Source organism: Mobula birostris, chromosome 1 (assembly GCF_030028105.1).
Source record: "Mobula birostris isolate sMobBir1 chromosome 1, sMobBir1.hap1, whole genome shotgun sequence".
Lineage (NCBI taxonomy): Eukaryota > Metazoa > Chordata > Chondrichthyes > Myliobatiformes > Myliobatidae > Mobula > Mobula birostris.
Window position 1 is genome coordinate 25,923,059 of NC_092370.1, and position 25,205 is coordinate 25,948,263.

The 25,205-nt window shown below is 41.3% G+C and overlaps 1 protein-coding gene across 6 annotated transcripts in view; it reads left to right on the forward strand.

Annotated features, from left to right (window-relative positions):
- Window positions 1-25,205, forward strand: part of LOC140195118 (band 4.1-like protein 3) — a 194,225-nt gene that overhangs the window by 55,753 nt on the left and 113,267 nt on the right. For all 6 annotated transcript variants that reach the window (XM_072252946.1, XM_072252897.1, XM_072252907.1 and 3 more), the window contains exon 4: window positions 23,866-23,970. In XM_072252946.1, the coding sequence (XP_072109047.1) occupies window positions 23,866-23,970 (105 nt within the window). The remainder of the gene's footprint in view (window positions 1-23,865; window positions 23,971-25,205) is intronic.

Below are 25,205 nucleotides of genomic sequence, written 5' to 3' on the forward strand. Positions count from 1 at the left end.
CATTATCAATACTCTTCAGAGATTGACTTGTACCTGGTAGATGGTGGAAAAGCTTTAGGATATCAAGGATATCACCTTAGGCCCTGACTTGCTCTTGTATTTGCAATGTTTATGTGGCAGATTTATTTGAGTTGGTAGCAATTGATAGCCCCCAGAATGTAGATGGTAGGAGCTCAATTATATTACTAACTTTGAAAATCAAAGGTAGGTGGTTGGACTTTTACTTATTGGAAAAGTTCAAAGTCTGGCACTTTTGGGTGCAAATGTTACTTGTCACAACATTGACTAATGCCAGAAAATGGTCTGGGTTTTGCTACATGCCGGCATGGACTAATTACTCAAGAGATAGGAATGGGATTGAACATGGTACACAATAACTGAACTTCCTCACACCTGACTTACTTGATGAGAAGAATGTTATTAATGGAGCAGTGAAGAAGATATTACAAACAAAGGGACTGAGTTGCAAAATAAGGAGTCACTCACTTCAAACTGAGGTGCATTGACATTTCTTTGAGGTACTGAATGTCTGGAATTCTGTTCCTGAGGGTGATGGCGGCCAGATCATCAGAGAGATTTGTGGAGATAGATACATGTTTGAAATGATGGGAAGAGGCACAGAACAGGAGTTGAGGCCTGCGCAGATCATTCTGAATGGTGGGACGTGCTCGAGGAGCCTGGTGGTCTATTTCTTCCTCGGTTTAGTGTTTTTTTTTTGTGATTTGGCCTAAAATATTGCCCTGAAATATGTGGATAGAGATATTCAGGAATTAAGATGATGTGTCTCCAGTGACCATTGCCACTGTTGTATTTAGTCAACTACACTGACTTCCATTTCAGAGGTTCCCAAGCTGGGAGTGTTATTGGTCCATGGCAGTTTGGGAACCCCAAACAAATGTGCTGTTTCATGACACTTTATCTTCCCCTCCCTTAACCATCCATGTATCACCATTGAAAAATCAGTATTTCTCCAATTCAAGTTTCTTTGTCAATCCCAAATTTAATGAAAGTTTCAAGGGTACATTTAATGTCAGAGAAATGTATACAATATACATCCTGAAATGCTTTTTCTTCACAACCATCCACAAAAACAGAGGAGTGCCCCCAAAGCATGAACGACAATTAAATATTAGAACCCCAAAGTACCCCCCAGCTCCCCTCCCTCCTGTGCATAAGTGGCAGCAAGCAACAATCCCCTCTGCTCCCACCAGCAAAAAACAAGCATCAGCACCCGCCACCGAGCACTCAAGTGTGAGCAAGGCAACAACAAAGACACAGACTTGCAGTTATCCCAAAGACTACGTTGTTCACCCAGCATTCAACATACCACAGGCTCTCTCTTCCTCCCTAATAAGGGAGAAAGAAGTGTCTCTGTTTCACTGAGAGAGGGGAAACATAACAAACAACTCGCTGGTTTACGATGTTAAAAGTCCATTGCATTGCTTTTTCGAGCTCTGTGCCCAAAGATCTTGGGTCTCTGGGCACACAGCCTTAGATCTTCCGTCTCCCCCGACACACTGGTCTTCTGCTCAGACGCTAACCTCCGATCCCCCCGTCACCAGAGCCATGAAAACTCAGTCCTCCGAAGGTGAGTGAAGCTCTTAAGCCGAGCCCTTGGCGTGCCGAACAGCGGCCAGTTGTGAAACCCCAAGTCCCATTCCTGCAAAGAACGGTAGTCAGCATGTAAATCCAGGTCAGGGTTTTTAAAAGAACCCTGAAAGGGAAAAATAGAGATATTAAAGATGGAAAAAGAATTGTTTCTGAAGATGCAGGCAAAGGAGTCACCATTATGCGCTATTAACCCATGCAAAGGATCTGAGTTCTGGAATTTCCAAATTTCTTTAGTCTGTGCATACAAGTCTCCAGAGTCTCCCTTTTGCACATAACTTTGTGCCTCACAAGTATGCAGACATTCCACCCTGCAAAAACTCATTTCAAGGAGGTAGCACCCCCGCCCCCATATCCCCCCCCCAGTCGACCTTCAAGGGTAATACTTTGTTTAGTGATTTTGTCTAATCTGTAAACCAAGTTGCGTATATGCAGAAAATGTGACATTAAAATATGTAAATATGTACTTATATTATTATGTTTATTCTATTACAACTTAAGCAAGTCTACGGGTAGTTTGGCCTCATCACGTAGGACATCAATAGAGTAGCTCCTTAGCAGCCAGCCAGCTAGTTTAAATAACGTTAGCTATGCTAATGAACGAATGACACCTGTTAAACTCACCTCAACATGTCTTTTACAGTCTTAATCCACCATGGGCAATAGAAAAGTCACTGTTGCAAACAGTGCAGCCAGCAACACTGTCATTATTTTTGAGGTCGGCTATAAAGCCTGCCCACAGAGAAAACTGATAGGTCTACTTAGCACGAAGGGAGACCAATCAGGATGCTTACTCTTGCTCTCCCTCTCAAAAAAAATCGATTTCCGGGATATTGTATATAATTTCCGGGCGTCAGGGAGCTGCTATCAATATGCGGGAGACTCCCGAAACTTCCGGGAGAGGTGGGATATCTGAGTATGCTCTTTTCTAAAAAGGCTAATTTCAGCAGAGGCCTAGTTTAGTTGATGGGCTTGGAGGACTAGGCTGCTCCGCTGCGTTCTTCAGGAAAGCCTAAGCTTCATCTTCTTGTCCACTTGCAAGACCCTGCTGAGATATGCCCACTCTACACTGGCATCCAGCTGATGCCAGCCTCGTTGTCCTAATTCTAACCTTTGCCCATATGCATCTTTCCCAGACATCCCACCTCTCCCGGAACTTCTGGGAGTCTCCTGCATATGAATAGTGGCTCCCTGCTGCCCGCAAATTATATACAATATCACGGAAATCAATTTTTTTGAGAGCGAGCAAGAGAGAGCGTGAGCAAGCAACAGCGCGTGAGCGAGAGCGAAGGCAAGCGAGCGTGTGAGCGAGCGAGAGACAAAGCAAGCGAAAGCGCTTGAGAGCACGCGAGCGACCACGAGAGAGAGAGAGAGAGCGCGCCATGGCAGAGTGTTCCAAAAAAATATAAAACGTACGTCACCCCAGACTATACTAAGGTGTACCCCTGCCTAATAGGGGTCAAAATAATGACAGTGTTGCTGGCTGCACTGTTTGCAACAGTGACTTTTCTATTGCCCATGGTGGGTTAAGACTGTAAAAGACATGTTGAGGTGAGTTTAACAGGTGTCATTTGTTCATTAGCATAGCTAACGTTATTTAAACTAGCTGGCCAGCTGCTAAGGAGCTACTCTATTGCAGACATCCCACCTCTCCCGGAAGTCTCCCGCAAATTGATGATGCCACCTCCCTGAAATGAGTTTTTGCAGGGTGGGGTGTCTGCTTTCCCAGAAGCTCAGAAGCGTACATCCTGAATGAGGCCTGAGGCCTAGTTAACTTCAAACTGATGTGTCAAGGTGCTTGAGATTTCCAGTAATATGGATTATAATTCAAGAGTGTTTAATTTCATTTCCGATACACAATTGCAAAGAAGAACAAAATAATTGTCACTTGGAATCCAATGCAGTGCAAAAATACCACTAAGATAACACAAAAATTTTTAAAAACACAATAAATATAGACGATAAGATAGATTGTATGCATTGCCTGTATTTACATAAAGTGACGCTAGGCACGGGAATGTCTGTACGTCAGGGGACTCTGACAGGAAGTGAGAATATCGTGGTGTGGAGGGTTGGGTTAGTGGGTGGAGGTGTTGATCAGTCTTGTTGCTTGAGGAAGTTAACTGGTTTTGAGTCTGCCGGTCTGGTATGGATGCTCTGTAGCCTCTTCCCTGATGGGAGTGGGACAAACAGTGCATGAGCAGGATGGGTGGGATCCTTCATGATATTGCTGGCCTTTTCCCGGCACCTTTCTGTATATATCGTACGTACTTGAAGATGGGTAGGCTGGTGATGTGTGGGTAGTTTTGACTACCCTCTGTAGAGCCCAGTGTATAATTAAGTCAGTTATAACAAGTCAGCTTTTGGAGAAATATGCAAGCCAGGGCAATAGAATATGGAGAGCAAGCTATTTCCCAAGCAGCAAGCACCCCAGGAGCTGGACTTAGTTACCAGAGGCTATTTGAGACTTATGCTATTGGGAGCACTTAATGAGTAGTGGGAGCTTATCCCCCAGCTATGACAAACCTAAGGAACCACACAAACCATAAATTACTGCTAATTGTCTCGTTTGATGAAACTTAAAGTAACCTGTCATTTGAATTGTGGAAATAGCAAAGTAAGAATTAAAATCTGAAAATCAGATGATATGAAGTAACAGTTTTGAAATAATTGTCATCAGCTATAATCTTTCACATATTTGGGACTATTCCTTGATGCTATTAAGTTACTGCAGGATGTATTTCCTTTAGAGACATTACTTTAAATTATAGGTGTGGCTGCTTGAAAATTTATTGCTGTTGCATACTTATTGCTATAAATGGGATTATTCCTGTGTCAAAAATTTTAATTCTAGTGCTGGTGAATATCATTACTCTGAAATTATAACTTTTTCTTTCTGCAGATGCTGCATGGCTTGAGTATTTTCAATATTTACTATTTTTATTTCAAAAAAATAGATTTTGACTCCAGCAGTATTGTGTGACCACAATCTGCATTTTTGTAAGGATGGACATGAAAGTGCAGAGGACTGTTGTGTATTTAATATTTCAGTAATATTTAAGTAATCTTGTATATATGTTGTATGATTAAGCATTCTGGTTTCTTTAAATAATTCATTTTACAGTTATATGTGTAAATTGCAGACATCATCACAATACCACATGATATGTGTGCATGGTGCTTAAAGTAATCTCAAAGTTGGACCTGCATTTTCGGACTCCTGGGTTTCCCTGTGAATTAGTTTAATGTTTTGAAGTTACAAAACATAGCAAGGACTATTAAAATTATTCTAGCTCATTGGAAAGAGAAGTTTGTTGTCCAACTGACCCCTGCACTGCAAAGGTTGTGTTCCTACATTACCAGCCATATCATGACTTGTCCATAATATGAAGCTGGTTATGTGGCAGGGTTGGTGTATTACATAACGTCGGATTTCTGTAAACTGTATGTCCTTAATGCAAAGGTTGCTTGTATGCTGAGCAAACGTCGTTATTTGTGTTATTCACACTATCCCTGTGTGAGCTGGGGATAAAATTGTATACCAGTGCCACAATTTTGTAGTGACTAAATCGGAGCCTATTTTTACACCACCTGGAAAAGTGTCTGGGATTTTTAGCAGCTTTTGCTTGGGGCAGTCTACAGTTCTGTCCAACATCGTTTTCAATGGTTTTTTTAATGGTGACTGAATGCTATGTGCTCTGTTTCTAATCAAGTGGGATTATGTGGTTTTTTTCTGCTTTTTACTAGTATTTGAGGAGCTGTGACCTGGAAAACATTCCATGAAAACTGCAAATCAGCAGCATTTGCTTCCATCTAAGGCTTTGTAGAAATATTTTCCCCACTTACAGTCAGATGTTTTCAATGCTGGTGATCTTGTAGCCGAGGGGGGAAGTAAGCTCTTTAGAAATCTTCTTTTCTTCCTCAGGATCACCTATTGAATCAGTTACAGCTGTGATTCTTTTTTTAATCACAGGCTGCTTGTGAGATTTAAAAAAAAATCTTTGTTGCCAGTTCCACATGGACGTCAGGGTCTGTACCTGTGAAACTGTAACTGCATTTCAGGGTATGAACCGTAATGGGCTATTGGGTACAGCCTTCAAAGACCAATTGTTACATTTAAAATGCTTTTGGAGCCAGTCATATTTGGTATGCAGTCAAAACTTTATTGTATGTTGCCTTCCCTTGTAATTTACTGTGGTTTAGTTGGCTGAAAATCTTCAAAAATATCGCTTTGCAGGGTTAAATGTTGAATTATAGCTTTTTGTTAATGTTGTTTCAAAGTAAATGTATTATTCAAGTACTTAGATATCACCATATACAACCCTGAGGTTCAGTTTGCCTTTCTCACCACTGACTCAACCTGCAAATTAAGTATTTGGATGGACACGGACTGATTAAGGTTAGTCAGCATGGCTTCATGTGTGGTAGGTCGAGTCTAATCAGTCTTACAGAGATCTTCGAGGATGTTACCAAGAAAGTGGATGAAGGGAAGGCAGTGGATATTGTCTACATGGACTTCAGTAAGGCATTTGACAAGGTCCCACATGGGAGGCTGGTCAAGAAGGCTCAGTCATTCGGCATTCAGGAAAGGTAGTAAACTGGATTAGACATTGGCTTTGTGGGAAAAGCTCGAGAGTGGTAGCTGAGGGTTGCCTCTCTGACTGGAGGCCCAGGGTTAGTGGAGTGCTGCAGGGGTCGGTTCTGGGTCCTTTTGTTGTTTGTCATCTATATCAATGATCTATGATAATGTGGTTAACTGGATCAGCAAATTTGTGGATGACACCAAGACTGGGGGTGTAGTGGACAGCGAGGAAGATTGTCATGGCTTGCAGAGGGATCTGCACCAGCTGGAACAATGGGCTGGAAAATGGCAGATGGAATTTAATGCTAGCGACACACACAAAATGCTGGTGGAACGCATCAGGCCAGGCAGCATCTATAGGAAGAAGTACAGTCGACGTTTCGGGTTGAGACCCTTCATCGGGACTAACAGAAAAAAGAGGTAGTAAGAGATTTGAGAGGGGGAGGGAGAGACCGGAAATGATAGGAGAAGACAGGAGGGGGAGGGATGAAGCTAAGAGCTGGGAAGTTTAATGCTGACAGGTTTTGCACTTTGGTCAGACCAACCAGGGTGGGTCTTACACAGTGAACAGGAGAGCATTGAGGTGAGTGGTAGAACAAAAGGATCTGGGAATACAGGTCCATTATTCGTTGAAAGTGGAGTCACAGGTAGATAGGGTTGTAAAGAAAGCTTTTGGCATAATAGCCTTCATAAATCAATGTATTGAGTACAGAAGATGGGATGTTATATTGAAGTTGTATAAGACACTGGTGAGGCCTAATTTGGAGTGTTGTGTGCAGATTTGGTCACCTACCTACTGTAAAGATGGAAACAAGGTTGAAAGAGTGCAGAGAAAATTTACAAGGATGTTACCAGGTCTAGAGGATCTGAATTATAAGGAAATAGGATAGGACTATGTTCTTTGGAACATAGAAGATTGAGAGTAGATTTCATAAGAGGTATACAAAATTATGAGGAGTATAGATAGGGTAAATGCAAGCAGGATTTTTCCTGTGAGGTTGGGTGGGACTACAACTAGAGGTCATGGGTTAAGTGTGAAAGGTGAGAAGTTTAAGTGGAACATGAGGGGAAACCTCATCATTCAGAGGGTGGTAAGAGTGTGAAATGAGCTGTCAGCGCAAGTGATGCCTGCCAGCTCGAATTCAATGTTTAAGAGAAGTTTGGATAGGTACATGAATGGTAGGGGTATGAAGGGCTATGGTCCCAGTGCAGATTGATGGGAGTAGGCAGTTTAAATAGTTTCAGCATGAACTAGATGGGCTGAAGGGCCTGATTCTGTGCTGTACTTCTCTATGACTCCATTACGGCCTTGTTTCTCGGCAATGTTTAACTGTACTAGTGGAGTAATTCCTTCATTTACAAATGCTTGATCTGTGAAATGTTGCTATAATTATTTTAACTTAGAGTACGTATCTTAAATTTAAGAAGGTGTTTTTCACAGGTATAAATAACATAGGAATACCCAAAATGTTGGAGGGACTCAGCAGGTGAGGCAGCATCCATGGAACCTTTTCCACAGATGCTGCCTGGCCTGCTGATTTCTTCCAGCATTTTATGTGTTTTGCTTCAGATTTGCTCGTGTTTCTGAGCCTAGGAATAGACTTGTTTCAAGATATCCATAATCTATTTGACCTAGCTGTTACAACTTTTATTTTAAAAAAAACTTATTTTTAAAGGAGAAATATTTTCTTGGAACTATTCCATTTTGGTGAATAGAGACATGGCTGTAATGACATGAGGAGGTTAGACTCTGCAATGTAAAATATATTGGATTGTAAAGCCACACAATGTTTAAACATTGTCTGTCTGTGGCCCTGTCCACACTTCTCGCTGCCTCAGTAAAGCAGCCAGCATAATCACAGACTCCATCTAGCCCAGGCATTCTCTCTTTTCCCCTCTCCCGTCAGGCAGAAGAGACAAAAGCTTGAAGGCAAATACCATGAGTCTCCAAGACAGCTTCCACCTTCCTGTTATAAAACTATTGAATGGCTCCCCAGTACAATAAGTTGGACTCTCGACACCACTGTCTACCTCATTAAGACTGCGTACCTCATGGTCCACCTGAAATGCACTTTCTGTTTTTGTTGCTGCTACAATTTATTCTACATTGTTTCTGTTTTACCTCGCCGTACATCATTGCACTGTATAATGAATTGAGCTGTGTGAACAATATGCAAGAAAAGCTTTTCACTGTACATTTGACAATAATATTTCAATTCCAAGCATTGGATAGAATCTATGATGCTATTTGGCTTGGAATGCGTTTTAGTAGCATAGCAACAGTGACAGTTTGGTGTTGCAATCACACCTATTCTGAAGTTGGACCAAAGAAAGATTCATCTCACTGACTCTAGTTCCAGGCCCACTCCTCTTTAGCAAGATTCACATTTTCAGGCAATATTGCACATATGATAACAGAATCAGGTTTATTATCACTGATGTACACTCAGTGGCCACTTTATTGGGTACACCTGCATACCCCCCCCTTGTTAATGCAAAAATCATGTGTCAGCAACTCAATGCATAAAAGCATGCAGACGTGGTCAAGAGGTTCAGTTGTTGTTCAGACCAGACATCAGAATGGGGAAGAAATGTGATCTCAGTGACTTTGTCCACGGAATAATTGTTGGTGCCAGAGAAGGTGTTTTGAATTATCTCAGTATCTGCTGATCTCCTGGAGTCTGTAGAGTTTTCAGAGCATGGTGCGAAAGACAAAAAGACATCCAGTGAGTGACATTTCTGTGGGCAAAAATGCCTTGTTAATGAGCAAGGTCCCAGTAAAGCCAAGAGCCAAACACACAAAGATTTGAAGGGCTGATCTTACTTCTGATCCATCATTGTGTAGGTTCTGTCTTGGTTAGTGCATCATTACCTGGTCTCTTGTATTTGAACACTACAGAGGTGTGCGTACTATGATTTTTGGGTTAAGACTATAAGACATAGGAGCAGAATTAGGCCATTCAGCCCATTGAGTCATTTATACTATTCCATTATAGCTGATTTATTATCTCTCTCAAACTGTTCTCCCAAAAACCTTTGACATCCTTACTAATGAAGAACCTAACAACCTCTGCTTTAAATATACCCAATGATTTGGGTTCCACCGCCGTCTGCAGCAATGATTTCTACAGATTCACCACCCCAACAACCTCTCCCGCCCCTATCCTTGCGGGAAGCAAGCCACAACCTTGAACTTTTATCATTTCAACCTTTGGTACTGCATTTGTAATGTGGCTACTGGGAGGGATCAGTAAAGCCAGGGTCCTGCTTCGGATGCTTCCTTGTGGCATAGATGCAGGGCTTGCAACCTCTGCAGATAGTTGCTGCTTGGGGTCAGGTTTAACAGAGTAAGTAATGTCAACCTCTTTATTTTGGGGGGGAAAAAAAGGATTTTTTCTTCCAATTTTATGGTTCTTAGTCCCACAGTTAATGGCAAATATGCTGTATAGTTAGCATGACAGGATGAGCTCTAATTTCTGTGCAGTAGTCTTCTCATTGGAGCACATCTCTTATTGTTTCAGAATGAATGCCGTTGTATTTCTGTCAGACCAGTCTGGTCCTATTTGTCTTTTGAAGCACTCATGCTTGGCAGCAAACATAAATATTCTCTTGGTAATCATCTGCCAGCCGCCACAAGACTGGCTGGCTTTGAAACAGTTGAATGTTTCACTCTGCCAGTAAATCATTTAAAATCAAAAGGACAGCAAACATAAGTAGTGGATGTATTTATTTATATATTGAGAACACGGTGAAGTGTATGATCTATTATTTTTCATATTTTTGCCTATTTACCTGCTTTTATTTGTATATTGAGATACAGCACAGGTCCTTCTGGCCCTTCAAACCGTGCTGCCCTGCAACCTCCTGATTTTTTTTAAGTATATTAATCCCTGCCAAATCACAGGACAATTTACAATGACCAATTAATCTACCAATCAGTATGTCTTTGGACTGGGAGAGGAGGAAACTTGAGCACCCAGAGGAAACCCACACAGTAACGAGAATAATGTACAAGCTCCTTACAGGCAGCATTAGGAACTGAACCCACGTCACCTGTACTATCAAGCGTTGTGCTAACCACTATTCAGTTGCCCACTCATAATGGCGCCGGGCTGGGAGTCTGGCCTGGGGGTGCAGGGAAGGTATCCCACTCAGTCCCTCGACTTGTCCCCTGGGTCTTAAAGGTGCTCCATCTGACATCACAGCTCTTCAATTTCACCGTCGATTTCTAATCCCACTCCTGACACCAATGTGGCAAGGATTTGGTCCATGACAGATGACAAGAGCTTGTTTATTTCACTGTTGTTTTTATTGTGACAAGCACAATAACAGACAGCACCATCGCTCGGTGATAACCCACTCAGTCACATACAGACGGGGGAGGTGATTATCAAACACCCCAATTGCAATCGGGGTGACCCACAAGCACACGGTATAACCCGAGCTAAGGTGTAGCAATAAATGAATTTGAGCATCTCACCATAATTCCACGAGTGCATTTTAAAACAAGAATGATTAGTAGTGCTGGCTGCTTGGAATCCAGGGTTGAGCCGTCAACCACAGCCCTGAAGCTCCACAGTATAATCAAACATTTAAAGATGTGCATGTTGCAGTTATCATCAATGTAGGTCAGATTTTCAGTTCTGTTAGTGCACACTTTATGAAAGTGGTGTTGACAGATTTCCCTAATTTAGATCACTATAGTTTTCAAAACTTGTCAAGTAACCTCAAGTTGTTGTTGTTTTATAACAAACTTACCTTTTAAAATAATCTGTTTAATAATCGTGTTTTATTTCAGTCTGGACTGATCAGGAATATCTTGAGTGTTAGACTAAATTTGTTTAGCCCCTGCAGATTTCTTCCATTGAATTTTTGAACTCTTTGGATACGGTTGCTATTTATAGATGAATCCATCATCTGTTGCATTTTGGTGTTTACATTACCAGGAGTCCAACAGTAATGGGACTAAATCTTAGCTGCTGTGCACAGCTGCTTGGATACTTAAAAAGAGGCAGGAAAATGACACTATTATCAGCTTCTGTAGCAGGAGAGTATGAAATGAAACTCATTTCAAAAGCAAAGAATATTTCATCCTATTGTAATATATGTGGTTAAATTGGAAGGACAAATTAAATAATTTTCTTCTGTGTCAAAAAACACATCATTTACAACAGCTACATGCGCTCGGAGCCCAATGTTCTTAATCTTTATCTCCAGCATCTCTACTCGTATTTATTAAAAAGAGCTTTATGTCGAGCAAGGTTTAAGGGGGATTTGTTTGTACAATACATGTTGAATATGACCTTTTCGATAAATTTGTTTGAGAATGACTGCATCAGTCTCCTTTAATTTGACACCTAGGAAACTGCATTTTAGATATCTAAAATCAGGGCCACGCCACAGATGGTGGTATATTCTTACAAAGTGCATGTCACCACATTAGACCAAGTAATACCAGAGAGTACTGTTTCACTCATAATGAAATCAATATTCCAAACAGGTTTAATGCAGTGATTTTGTTATACCCTGTACTGGGAACTGTTAATCTGTTTAAGTATTGACTAGTCTGAAACTGAGATGACATATGAAAGCCCACGACTAATGTACTCACATCCACCAATTATGTTTGCAGCTCATTCCACATTCCCAATACCCACTGAGTGAAAAGTTCCCCTCAGAGGCCCCGTAAATATTTCACCTTTTCCCCCTAAATCTATGACCTTTAAATTTAGTCTCATCCAACCTGAAGGGGGAAAAGCGTGTTTTGCCTTCCTCTGCATAATTTCAGTGATACAGAATCAGAATACGTATCCTAAACCCAATGATTGGTTTCAATAGCCTAAAATTATCAGTTGAAGTTAAATACAGCCTTTATTTCCTGAATTCAGGTCTGCAGTATCTTATGCCCTCATTTTAATTAATGTCTGCTATCCGTGATTTCGTACTGGGCAGCAGTGTGGTGGTTAGCACAATGCTTTACAGTGCAGGTGACCCAGGTTCAATTCCCACCACTGCCTATAAGGAGTTTGTATGTTCTCCCCGTTACCACGTGGGTTTGCTCTGGGTGCTCCCACAGTCTAAAGACCTACTCTTTAGTAGGTTAATCGGTCATTGTAAATTGTCCCGTGATTAGGCTAGGATTAAAACTGGGAGATTGCTTGAAGGGACTAGTCTGTGCTGCATCTCAATAAATAAGTAACTCCAGAATAATCCTTAACCCCAGATATCTTGGCTTTTCCCAGTCAAGTGGAATAAAGGATATGGAAAACAATGTGGAATTTAATAAAAGGCATCTGATTAACTGCAATTAACCTATTGCTATTAAAATCCATGTGATGGGTTGCTGAACCTTTTTCTGGAAGAAATTGTCCAGGTCACTTCAGTGTTCATGGTAAAAATCCCTTAAATAATTTCCGTTAGTGCTTTCAAATGCAACTTGAAAGTCAAAGTCATTAATTATGTGAATGTGATTTGCCCGGCTGTGCAGTCCTTTGTATAAAACATTGAAGACTCTGTTGGAATTCTTTTGGCCCTCAGCCACACCACAAAGCTGATGATATTCTTGCCAAGTTTAACTTTTTATTAATGAAGTCTGTTTTCTCCGCTTATTGGGTCCTAGCCAAAGCCAGCCTACAGATTGTTAAAATGTTGCAATTCATCTCTCTTAGCCCATCTATCCATTGTTTGAAGTATATAGTGGTGCTTAAAAAAGTTTAAACTTTCTCCTCTTGAAGCTTTAGCCATGCTGACTGGCAGTTTTCGGTCTGAAGATAGGCACTTGGCAGAATCACACACTGCACACAGAAACACTGAACTTCCAGTTGCCACTCATGGCCATCAAACCAGTCCCCTCGCTGTGGGGCTAAGTTCTCATGGAGTTAAGCATCTGAGAGAAATACCTCTATCTCATCCTGGCACTGTCAGTATGATTCAAAGTACATTTACTATCAAAGTATGTATGCAGTATACAACCCTGAGATTTGTCTTCCCCACAGACAGTCACCAAACAAGGAAGCATCATGGAACCCGTTCAAGAAAACACCAAACACCCAATGTGCAAAAAAAAACACACAAATTGTGCAAACAGCACAAATAAGAGTGAATGACATATAGAATATTCAACATTGAACCACAGAGTCCTTGGAACAGTCTGGGAATGTTCAGTTTAGTTCAGTTTAATTTAGCGGTATTGGGGGTAAGGTATTGATGTGGATAGAGAATTGGTTGGCAGACAGGAAGCAAAGAGTGTGAATAAACGGGACCTTTTCAGAATGGCAGGCAGTGACTAGTGGGGTACCGCAAGGCTCAGTGCCGGGACCCCAGCTGTTTACAATATATATTAATGACTTAGATGAGGGAATTAAATGCAGCATCTCCAAGTTTGCGGATGACACGAAGCTGGGCGGCAGTGTTAGCTGTGGGGAGGATGCTAAGAGGATGCAGGGTGACTCGGATAGGTTAGGTGAGTAGGCAAATTCATGGCAGGTGCAATTTAATGTGGATAAATATGAGGTTATCCACTTTGGTGGCAAAAACAGGAAAACAGATTATTATCTGAATGGTGGCCAATTAGGAAAAGGGGAGGTGCAATGAGACCTGGGTGTCATTATGCACCAGTCATTGAAAGTGGGCATGCAGGTACAGCAGGCGGTGAAAAAGGCGAATGGTATGCTGGCATCCATAGCAAGAGGATTCGAGTACAGGAGCAGGGAGGTTCTACTGCAGTTGTACGAGGCCTTAGTGAGACCACACCTGGAGTATTGTGTGCAGTTTTGGTCCCCTAATCTGAGGAAAGGCATCCTTGCCATAGAGGGAGTACAAAGAAGGTTCACCAGATTGATTCCTGGAATGGCAGGACTTTCATATGATGAAAGACTGGATGAACTGGGCTTATACTCGTTGGAATTTAGAAGATTGAGGGGGGATCTTATTGAAACGTATAAAATCCTAAAGGGATTGGACAGGCTAGATGCAGGAAGATTGTTCCCAATGTTGGGGAAGTCCAGAACGAGGGGTCACAGTTTGAGGATAAAGGGGAAGCCTTTTAGGACCGAGATTAGGAAAAACTTCTTCACACAGAGAGTGGTGAATCTGTGGAATTCTCTGCCACAGGAAACAGTTGAGGCCAGTTCATTGGCTATATTTAAGAGGGAGTTAGATATGGCCCTTGTGGCTACGTGCATCAGGGGGTATGGAGGGAAGGCTGGTGCAGGGTTCTGAGTTGGATGATCAGCCATGATCATACTGAATGGCGGTGCAGGCTCGGAGGGCCGAATGGCCTACTCCTGCACCTATTTTCTATGTTTCTATGAGATTCAGACCATGATGAGCACAGTGTCATTTGTTGAATATATTAAAGAAACCAAGTGAGATGTCTGTAGCACTGTAGAAAACTACTGTACCTCTTTGCTAAATGTGGGAACATTGAAATCTAAGACACTTTTTAGTTTTACCATATGATACTTATCCAAAGCAACCAGTTTTATTTCCTGATTTAATAACAATACTGCGCACAACCACATGGTGAATAAAGTTTTGGAATAAGCTATTTTGGCTTTGCTCACTTCGTTTGATAAATACCAAAACATAAAAAAAACCTAACTTTTTCATATATGATATATACATACTGGACGTATATATATTTTTATATGAAGCTGTTGTAGCGTGGATGAAATCACCAGAGAGACAGGGTCACTGGTAGATACAAAGCAGCTTCTTTATTCGACACAACAAGGTACAGCAGGCATCTTACGGATGGAGATGCTTTCGGTAGAAAGGTCTGCTAGCTCAATGTGGACTCGATATTTATACGCTAAACACAAAGGCAGTCGCTACTTAAAAAGCTGCAGACAATGCATAGACAATGCTTCCTTTTGAAGCTACATACAAAATATCACACCATCCTTTCCTTCCGACGCCAACATGTCTGGGTTGGTATCCACAGCCTTTAGGATTTACTTGGCATTTTACGTGCTAACATAGAAGACAATTAATATTTATAATGTATAGATAATACTGTCTTCGAAACTACAGCATTAGGTCAAACTACAGTGCCAGAAGCATCTGGTATTCACACCCTTTTAGGAAGCGCATTGTCAAACAGTTAAAATAGAAACCTGGTGACCAAAGTCATTTAAGTGTAAACAAATCATCTACCCAAAAAAACTCACTCTAACAAAGCAACTAACATTATTTCTAGAATTCAACACATAAAATTAGAGAACAGCACAATGGTGGATATCATTGTGCCCCTTAATGCAGTGACTTATGCTGGTGGTGGCAGTTAACTTGCCACTTTGCATGTTTTTGGGATGCAGGAGGAAATCTGAGTTCGTAGTGGAAAGCCACGCAAGAACAGGGGAATCATGCAAACTCCACACAGACAGCACCCGAGGTCAGGATTGAACCAAGGTTGCTGGAGATATGAGAGATCAGTTCAATTAGCTGTGCCACTGTCCTGGCCCCGATTCTCAGACTTCAGTTTTCCTCATTCCAATGAGCCTCATACCAGCTGCCTTCTCATACCATCCAAGTTTCAGTCAGATTTTGCCTTAAGCACTGAATATGTGAAACATCTCCTTTCTATTGTAATGCTGAATGAACAAAGCTGTGCAGCTGTTGGGGAACATTTGGGAGCTTGATGCGTGCCTGATGGAATTCAGCAGGCCGATTTCTGGCCATTCACCAATCACCTGTGCGTCGGATAGGTCATGTGCTGCAGCTTCCCAATCCTCCAGCACCCAGCTGATTGACGTGAAAATTTGTGACGACGTTTCTGGGCTTTGTGCTCACTTAAACGGGCATGTCTTTGTGCCAAACCTTCTTCCTCATCTGACAATCTCAAAAAGAACACTAACCGAGAAGAGTCACCAGCCTTTCCTTGTTTCTACCCCCACCTCCTCTCCTGTGGTGGTCTGACTCACTGACTCGCCACTCTGCAGTCCAATTACTCAAACAGTCAACGGAGCAGTTTAGCTGAATGGGAAGGGTCTCCTGCTGGCTCACAGGGTGGCTGGTCGATTCTAGTCCACTCCAAATTTGGCCATCTTGGAGAATGGACAGCTGCTCTGTCGATCGCAGCACTAAACAGACCAGAACCACAGAGAGATCAGCTTTGTTTGTCTCATGTGCGTATATTGAAACATAGTGAAATGTGTTGTTTCATGTCGACAGCTGACACAATTCGTAAGTGTTGCTGTTTCTCCTTTCAGACAGTGGTGAGAACTGTACCCCGATCACTGATCACTGGTGATGTAAAGTGTTGCACTAACTCCATGCTACTGTGCCGCTCTCTGGCCTGTGCCGCTTTCTGGCCTGTGTCGCTCTCCAGGCCTGACAGATAAGTGAGTCAGCAGGTCGAACAATCCAGCCTTTTAACTCAAAGCATGTATTGTACGGTACTACTACACTACGTCGACTCAAGCCTAGGGGGCCGGCGTCGGGCACGATGACGGACTCTCCACTTCTCCCTCTCCCTCATCAGTATGTTCAGTTCATCTACATTAGCCACGCCACTGTCTTCTAGGAGCGTATTGACCATAGTCTTGGGAGGGTGCCCAGGTTTCATCCTCCCGTGCTTGGGCTCCCATATGATGACTAGGCTGGCAGGTAGCTCGGGGTGGCGTAGACAGTGCCCCACTAGCCTCGATTTTAGTGGTGAGCATCGGTAGGTCATATGGTAACCAGGGGTAATTGTTCAACGTATGAGGAGTGTTGAATGGTTCTGGGCCCGTACTCACTGGAGTTTAGAAGAATGAGGAAGAACCTAGCAAATATTGAAAGTGGACATGGATAGGATGTTTGCAGTAGTGAGAGAGTCCAGAACCAGACAGCCTCTGAATACAAGGATGTTCTTTTGGAACAGAGATGAGAAGGAATTTCTTTAGCCAGAAGGTGGTGAGTCTGGAATTCATTGTCATAGACAGCTGTGGAGGCCAAATCAATTCAGTATATTTAAAGCAGAGGTTGATAAGTTTTTGATTAGTTAGGGCGCCAAAGATTATGGGGAGAAGGCAGGAGAATAGGGTTGAGAAGGAAAATAAATTAGCCATGATCAAATGGCAGAGTAGATTTGATGGATTGAATAACCTAATTCTGCTTCTATGTCTTATGGTCTGACTGGATATTCAATATGCCTTGCCTTATGCCTTACAAGACTGTGTGGCCGGCCACTCCTCACACAGACAGGAGGTGGCTGTTGATTCACGAAGAGTTCATCCTCCCTTTGACAGGTTTTGTTTTTAGCCCTGCTGGGTGCCTACACACCCTCCTCCCTGGTTAACCGAAGCGCACCGGGGGTGTGAGGGTTGAGTTGCCGACAACCCGACCCAGGACAGGTCGTAGTACTGGGCTGCGTGGCACCAGTAGCAAGGTAAGGCCCTGACCTGACCGGCCCCCTAGGCCTGAGTCGACGTAGTAGTAGGATATTCATTTATTTAAATATTGATGGGATTATAGAAAGACCATGCTTAGCAGTGGGTTAACTATACTTATTGTGTAACCTGATTTGATGTAAGGGTCACTGACAGCTATGAAGCAGTACTGTCTCCAGAACTAATGCTTGTACAGGTTTGAACTGAGTTGGCACTTTGTTTGTGTTCTTACTGGTATGTCCAATGTCATTAGAGTTTGAACTTGATAGCCTCCAAGCCGTCTTAAAGGTGGTGTGTGTGTTGCCCGACAGATTGGCATATCAGTGCTGTCATCAGTTACCTTCTGTAATGGGTTGGGTTGATCAGACCCAAAAGACCCCAACAATTCGACTGACCAGGAAGTGCAGCAATGAGTGTACAAGCACAATGAAGTAACTCGAGCCTAAATTACTGTCATAAAATAGACAATAGACAATAGGTGCAGGAGTAGGCCATTCGGCCCTTGGAGCCAGCACCGCCATTCATTGTGATCATGGCTGATCATCCACAATCAGTACCCTTTTCCTGCCTTCTCCCCATATCCCTTGACTCCGCTATCTTTAAGAGCTCTATCTAACTCTTTCTTGAAAACATCCAGAAACTTGGCCTCCACTGCCTTCTGGGGCAGAGCATTCCACATATCCATCACTCTCTGGGTGAAAAAGTTTTTCCTCAACTCCGTTCTAAATGGCTTACCCCTTTATTCTTAAACTGTGGCCTCTGGTTCTGGACTCAGCCATCAGCGGGAACATGCTTCCTGCCTCCAGTGTGTCCAATCCCTTAATAATCTTATATGTTTCAATCAGATCCCCTCTCATCCTTCTAAATTCCAGAGTATACAAGCCCAGTCGCTCTAATCTTTCAACATATGACAGTCCCGCCATCCCTGGAATTAACCTTGTGAACCTCCGCTGCACTCCCTCAATAGCAAGAATGTCCTTCCTTAAATTTGGAGACCAAAACTGCCCACAATACTCCAGATGTTGTCTCACCAGGGCCCTGTACAGCTGCAGAAGGACCTCTTTGCTCTTTGAAAGTGCAAATAAACCACACAAGATACTATGTAGTAAGTTACAAAGATTTCAGGGCTCTCGATTCTTAGTCACTACTTGATTGTCACTGATGTCGGGGAAAACTCCGAATTCCGACTCATGAAACCACCCTGGGTCTGGATCCTAAGTACCGAATAAAATTCTTCGGTCTAGTTGGAATCCCAATAACCATGCGATAGGTACTGCAGTAAATAGGGAGTTCCACAAGCCTAGTGAGACACACAGAGACAGACAGACCCTTTGATCTTCTGTTCTCATGCCCCAAACTCAGCATGGTTCCTTTCATTCAAAGAACTGATATGTTCATCAACAGACATCCTCATTCCACTGGTGCCTGAGGCTGGGAAAGAATTCAGCTGCTATCAGCAAACAGTAAGACATCAACAAACCTACAGGGATTAACTTGTACAGACACCTTGCATGCTGCAAGTTCACAAAGAATTAAAGTATCACTTGGAGCTATTCAGACTTTCGCCCATTATTTAAAAAAAATTAAAACACCGCAAAACATCTACCATTCCTCTTTTACTGAAATTCAGCAACAATTTATGCTTACCTCCTTAATTGTGCACCTTTCAATTGTTCTTTATGTACTGTTTTAAAAAGTCATTGGTTTCCCACAAATCGCTTATAATTGATTCTCTGGGGATTAATACTGTCCTCTGATTTTATGACCTTGAGGTCAAAGTCTTCACTTGTCTGCTTAAGGCTAACAACGTGACTGAAGTTCCTCTGACAGCAGTACAAAGCAGGTGTTAATGAATGAGAAACACATTATGCAATGTGGACAATAGTCTGAAGGAAAATAAAGGTGTATAATTGGTGTTGATTCGATGTTCTCTCTGTTGAAGACACATGTTACCACTGTATTGCAGCTATGTCTCTGCAGCTCTATACTGTACTGTGACTTGCATCATTTCCAAATTGTAGACCATCCTCACTTGGGCTTATGCCAACATTCTTTCATTATTATTGCGTTAGCATCTGCAAATTCTGCACTTACTGACACAGCAGTGGCTGGATAAGAAAGCTCAGCCTTAGTGTCATGTCGTTGATATTAACATGGATTTCCCAGTTAATGGAAAAAAATGCAGATGCCAAAAAGCCGGAACAAAAATAGAAAATGCTGGAAGCCTCAGTATGTCCCACAGCATCTGTGGAAAGTGAAACAGTTAATTTTTCACACCGAAGGCAAGATTCTGATGAAAGATCTTCCAGTCTGAAATATTAACTGTGTTTCTTTTTTCATAGACGCCGCCTGACCTGCTGTGTGTTTCTAGCATTTTCAAATTTGGTTTTAAGTTTGCTGGTGTTCCCTTCATTATGAAAGTAAAGAATAAAATGTTATGTTTGCTGTATAAATACACACATAGAATAAACCCTGCTTGTTATGGAAATACATACATACATGCATTTAGGCATATTTCAGCACCTATTTGGATGCTCCAAGATGTTTTGCACTAGTTACATAACTGTGACAACTGGAAATACAGCAATGGACCTGCTGGCATTGTACTCTGACAACGAGGGACAGGGGTTGGAGATGAGTCGATTGTGAATACAGTCACAGTGTAGGTGGCCAAAGGCAGAGAGTTCAGTGCAAGTGTGAGGCAACTGGAATCAAGGTGATCCTAATGTTAAGGAGACCCCACCATAAGCACTGGATGCAGTATCATAAATTGGAAGAAGTACTATTAAATCTTTGCATCACATTAATTATGCCAAGTCCTTGGACGATGGTGGGAGAAGCGGTAAAAGAATTGGTGTTAGATTTTCTGCAGTTGCATGGAAAGCTACTTTGAGGATACTGATGGAGGTGGAAAGCTGACCCAAAGTATCATGGAGAATATCATCCAGGAGTTCCCAACCTGGGTCCATGGACCCCTTGCTTTGTGGTTTTGGTCCATGGCATAAAAAAAGGTTGGGAACCCCTCAACGAAACCTTTCTGGATGATAGTGGGAAAGGAAAGCCGTGTCTGGTGGTGACATCACGTATAAGACTTTTAAGGGGCACGAAACTTTACAAAAACATTTTAAAAACATCCTGGAAACATCGATCAGCTCTAGCAGCATCAGAAAGGAATGAAGCAAGGTTGAAGTTTCAGGTTGAGGAGACCCTCCTCAGAATTGGAAAAGAGAGAAAAGGGCATGTTTACACTTGCAGAGAGGGAAATGGACGGAGAGAACAAAAAGAATGTCTGTGATAGGGTGTAGACCAAAGTTACCATGGTAACAGCCAATTCAGACTTGCCTTTTTAGATAGTGGAAGCTCTTTGTGAAACTGGGTACTAAATCACTTCCTGCAGAATACCCAGCCTTTCACCAACTATTGAAAACCAGTATATTTATGTGGCTGAGTTAAATTTCTGGGCAGTAATGTCCCAGAGAATTTTGATGGGAAATTTGCAACAGCATGTATTAAGGACAATCTTCTTGCACAAGCATTACTAGCCTGCACCATACTGCAGCAGAAAACAACAAATTTCATGTCAGATCAGAAGCTGATAGTAATTCCGATTCTGAACCCTATACGTTAGCCCAGAACTGAATGACTTCCCTGCTGTTTGCGGGGTTTTTTTTTAAACTCTGGGCATTGAATTGCAAAAAGAGATGTAGTCTCCTGGAACCAGGTGGATTCCATTCCTCAGTTGTGTCTTTAGCTGTGGCCACTTTAAGGACTCCATGTAAAGCAGATATATCTGAATATAGCTGATGCAGTGTTACAGAGGGAATCTGAAGTAGGTATCAGGCCTCTTGTTTGATTGTGAAAATAGGATCGGCCCCTGTTTCATATGGATATTTGAAATGCTTATTTTTATTTATAGCAGTGTGGTAGATTATGAGCGCAGACTTCCTGCAGGTCCTAATTAGAAGCTTGAGTTATCACATTGGACATTCATTGTTTGATTTGTTGACCTTTTCCCTCTTGTTTCGCTGAAAAGGTTTAATTTTATTTGGGCTCACAAAGCTATTCTTTATCTTAATATTCTCCTGTTTTATTTTCATTTACCTTCAAGTAACTGATGTGACTGCTGGTTGCAAGCATGTTTGTCTGTTTTAATAGTAAAAGAGTCAGCAGCTCAGTGATATTGGATTGATGTGTTCATTGTTTAATGTGGGGCTTTGTTTTTTGTGAATCATTAAAGTGAAAGATTGCTTGTTTGGCAGATTTTACAGCACTGTAACTAATCATCCATAGCAAGAGGATTAACAGATGTCTTTCTGTGTGCATCAGAGTATTTTTAGCTGTATATGTAAAAACAAATTACAGACTACTAGTTCAATTTTGGCTTATAAATATTAAAATGTGTTATCTTTTTCCCATATATTCTCCTTTTTATAAGCAATATAAAGTCATAAATGAATTTAATTTTCAATTGTTTACATATGGTATTGCCATCTAATAATTTTTCAAAAGATATGAAATGGACCAGTGTGATCTAAAATTGAGATTTTGTTGATTTGCGATCCCTCCACCCCTCATCCAGGATTTCCACAGTTATATTGTTTTCCTGCTGTAACTTTGGCGGGAGATTAGTAGGATCTCTGGAGAAATTCCAAACTGCTGTTTTTTTAATTTCATAAACTTTTATGCTTTTTGAACCTCTGTTCCTTTTTAAGGCCTCTTTAAAATCCTGCCTTTTTAGTCTCTCTTTTAACAACAGCCCTCTTCAGTATGATTTTTCTTTTTACCTAATTTGTACCTATGCAAAGTAAGTTAAGATATTTTGGTTTCTTTGTATCTTTGTGATGTGAATTAAGATTTCTCTCCTTTGGGGATCTTCAAAACTCCTGTAATTCTGACAATTAGTTCCAGTTTTGTCTCCCAAGTCCTCACCAATTTCCAACCCATGCCAATGCATTTGGTCCTGTTTCATTGCATCTAGAGCCTCACTGGGAAACTTTCCAATATTTATTTAAAATGTCCTTAGATTCGTCTTTATCTCACCATTTTATCTGAATCTTTGGTGAAATAATAACTAGGTTTAATAAGGCTTGATGTTCACCAACAGTCATTGTTCATTCTTCTTACTGTTCCTACTTGTGTGAATGCCTAGAACAAGGATAATGATCTTACAAGAAGAGCAGTGCATCACAGAAGCAAATCAAATCATTGCTCACACAACTTGTGTAAAACTGTGGGTTCTTTTTCTCTTTCTCTAGAAAGTTTGCAAAACTCTAATTGATTTTTTGTGAGGTTGTGGTCAAAAAGGATGGGTTGGAGTGTAGGGGTCATGAGGGATTGTTGGGTGTGGAGCAGTGAGTAAGTAGAGTTTTGCAATTAGGTATCTATTTTCCAGAAAGTTCTGTAGTCAGTGGTCTCCTCCTATTACTCTACTTTGAAAGTGATCTCTTTGCAGATAAACAGAATAGATGCTAAAATAACTGATAAAAAGGAATATAGTATTCTCAACAGGGCTGTGTTGTTAAAGTTTAGGATTTCATTTTTAGGAGCGTGTTCAATGGAATCATTCTAAAGAGGATTAAAACTCAAGTTGTTCGGTTGGGACTAGAGTTATTAAGTAATATAATCTCCAAAATCAATTGCTTATTTTCTATAAAGAATTCATACCTTTTTAATGCAATTATTTTGCTTGTTGAGTGGTTAGTGTTTCCCAAAGTTACTCGTGGGAAGTGGACTGTTTTATGGTCAGTTGGTAATCACGTACAGTACTTGGTTGAAAAAGTCAATTTTCATTTCCTTTCAATGGAAAATCAGGTATTGAGTAGAACAGAATGGAGAGCTTGCTAGTGTCTATTTTGTATTTCACTTAGTTAATCTAGTCATTACTGCCGTGTACAATTAAATGGAAGAGGCACATTTGTTAATGGGTGAAATTAATCCGTGTCTCATTAGTATGGTCAACTGCATTGTTATTCTAATATTCATTTGACTGGTTGCACTTTGATTTACAGCCAGGATTTTTCAGTGCTTGAATTTTCAAGTGAAGTGTAAGGGCCAACTGAAGTAATTGCTATAAAATTGAATTAGAAGGAGTTTGAATAAATAAATGTATAAAACTGCTACAAAGAATTTTAAACTCTATTAAAAGAGTCGGTTTGTTGTCTTAGGGGAGATGGGGTAAACATGGCAGAGAGTCTGTCATAAGCCTGAGTTAAATCTGGAAAACTAAACCTTATTTAATTTTCCTCCTGATTCATGGCAATTTTTATATTAATAACTGTTTTCTTTATTATTGTTCTTGGCCAGAAACGAGCAAAGGGACAAGTTCTCTTTGATAAAGTATGTGGGCAGCTCAACCTTCTGGAGAAAGATTACTTTGGGCTCACGTTTCGGGACTCTGAAAATCAAAAGGTACGTTGAATAGTTACGTTGCTTGAATGATAATGCATTATTAGGAAGAATGTTTTTTTTTCTCTCTCGATCTTGCTGATGCTGTCCTGGCATTCATTTTGCTGAGACTGTATCTGTGCTGCCTCGTCTACTGTTTCTGATACTCTGTATTGATATTTTTTTAACCAGAAAATGAGTTAAGGAAGGCCACGATGAAGCCTAGATATCACACTTTGAGTGAACTTCTACCATTAGGGGTGGGGATTAGAAGCTGAGAAAGGATAATTACCCTCCTCGTTTTAAGAAAATGAAGAATCAATAGTGTATTGCTGTCAGTATAATCCAAATCTTTAAATATTGATCTGGGTCTGTTATCTACAGCAGTTTAAACTCTTGGGGGAACTGAAGCCAGAGAATGGACAGAGCAGCTGTCCACCAGCGTGGGCAAGTAGCAAAGCGGAGAACAGGATGAAGGGCCATCCAGATAAATGACAAAAACCTTTGGTAGATAGGGTTCTATGCCCGTCTTAACACTTGGCTCTCCTTGATGCTTGGATCTGAATGAGTGGGGCTGAGGGCAAGATCAGAAGACGTGAATTACTGCCTTATCCTGTCTGACATCAGGGACTCACTAAAACTGTGGTACATGTCTGAGTTGTCCATTGAAGCCTCTGCTGCAATTAGTGGGGTTGATCAAGTTCATCATACAGAGTACAGCAGAAGTGTGCTCCCCTCCCCCTTCAAAGATGGCAGGTCTAGGAATCAGGAAATTTAATGCAGAGGAAGTTGTCATTCATGTGAACACCATCATTTAGCTGCCTCCTGTGCAGTGAAGTGGAATCCTCTATGGTAACCTCCCCACCAGCAGGTCAGATAACAACTGGCCATTTTATTAATGATTGACCAACATTTGCTCTACTTACTAGTAGAGATCCTCACAATTTTACTGTGGCACGCGTGTCAGAGAGGGAACACCAAACGTTCATTGCGCTGCCATGGCCAGGATGCCCACAGTTTAAGCTCAAAGTAAATTTATTATCAAAGTACATATATGTGACCATGTACAATCCTGAGATTCATTTTGTTGCAGGCATACTCAATAAATCCGTAATAGAATAATAACCATTAATAGAATCAATGAAAGACTGCACCACGCAGTGTGCAAATACAAAAAGAAAGAAAGAAGATTAATAAATAAATAAGAGGTAAATATTAAGAACATGAGATGAAGTGTCCTTGAAAGTGAGTCCACAGGT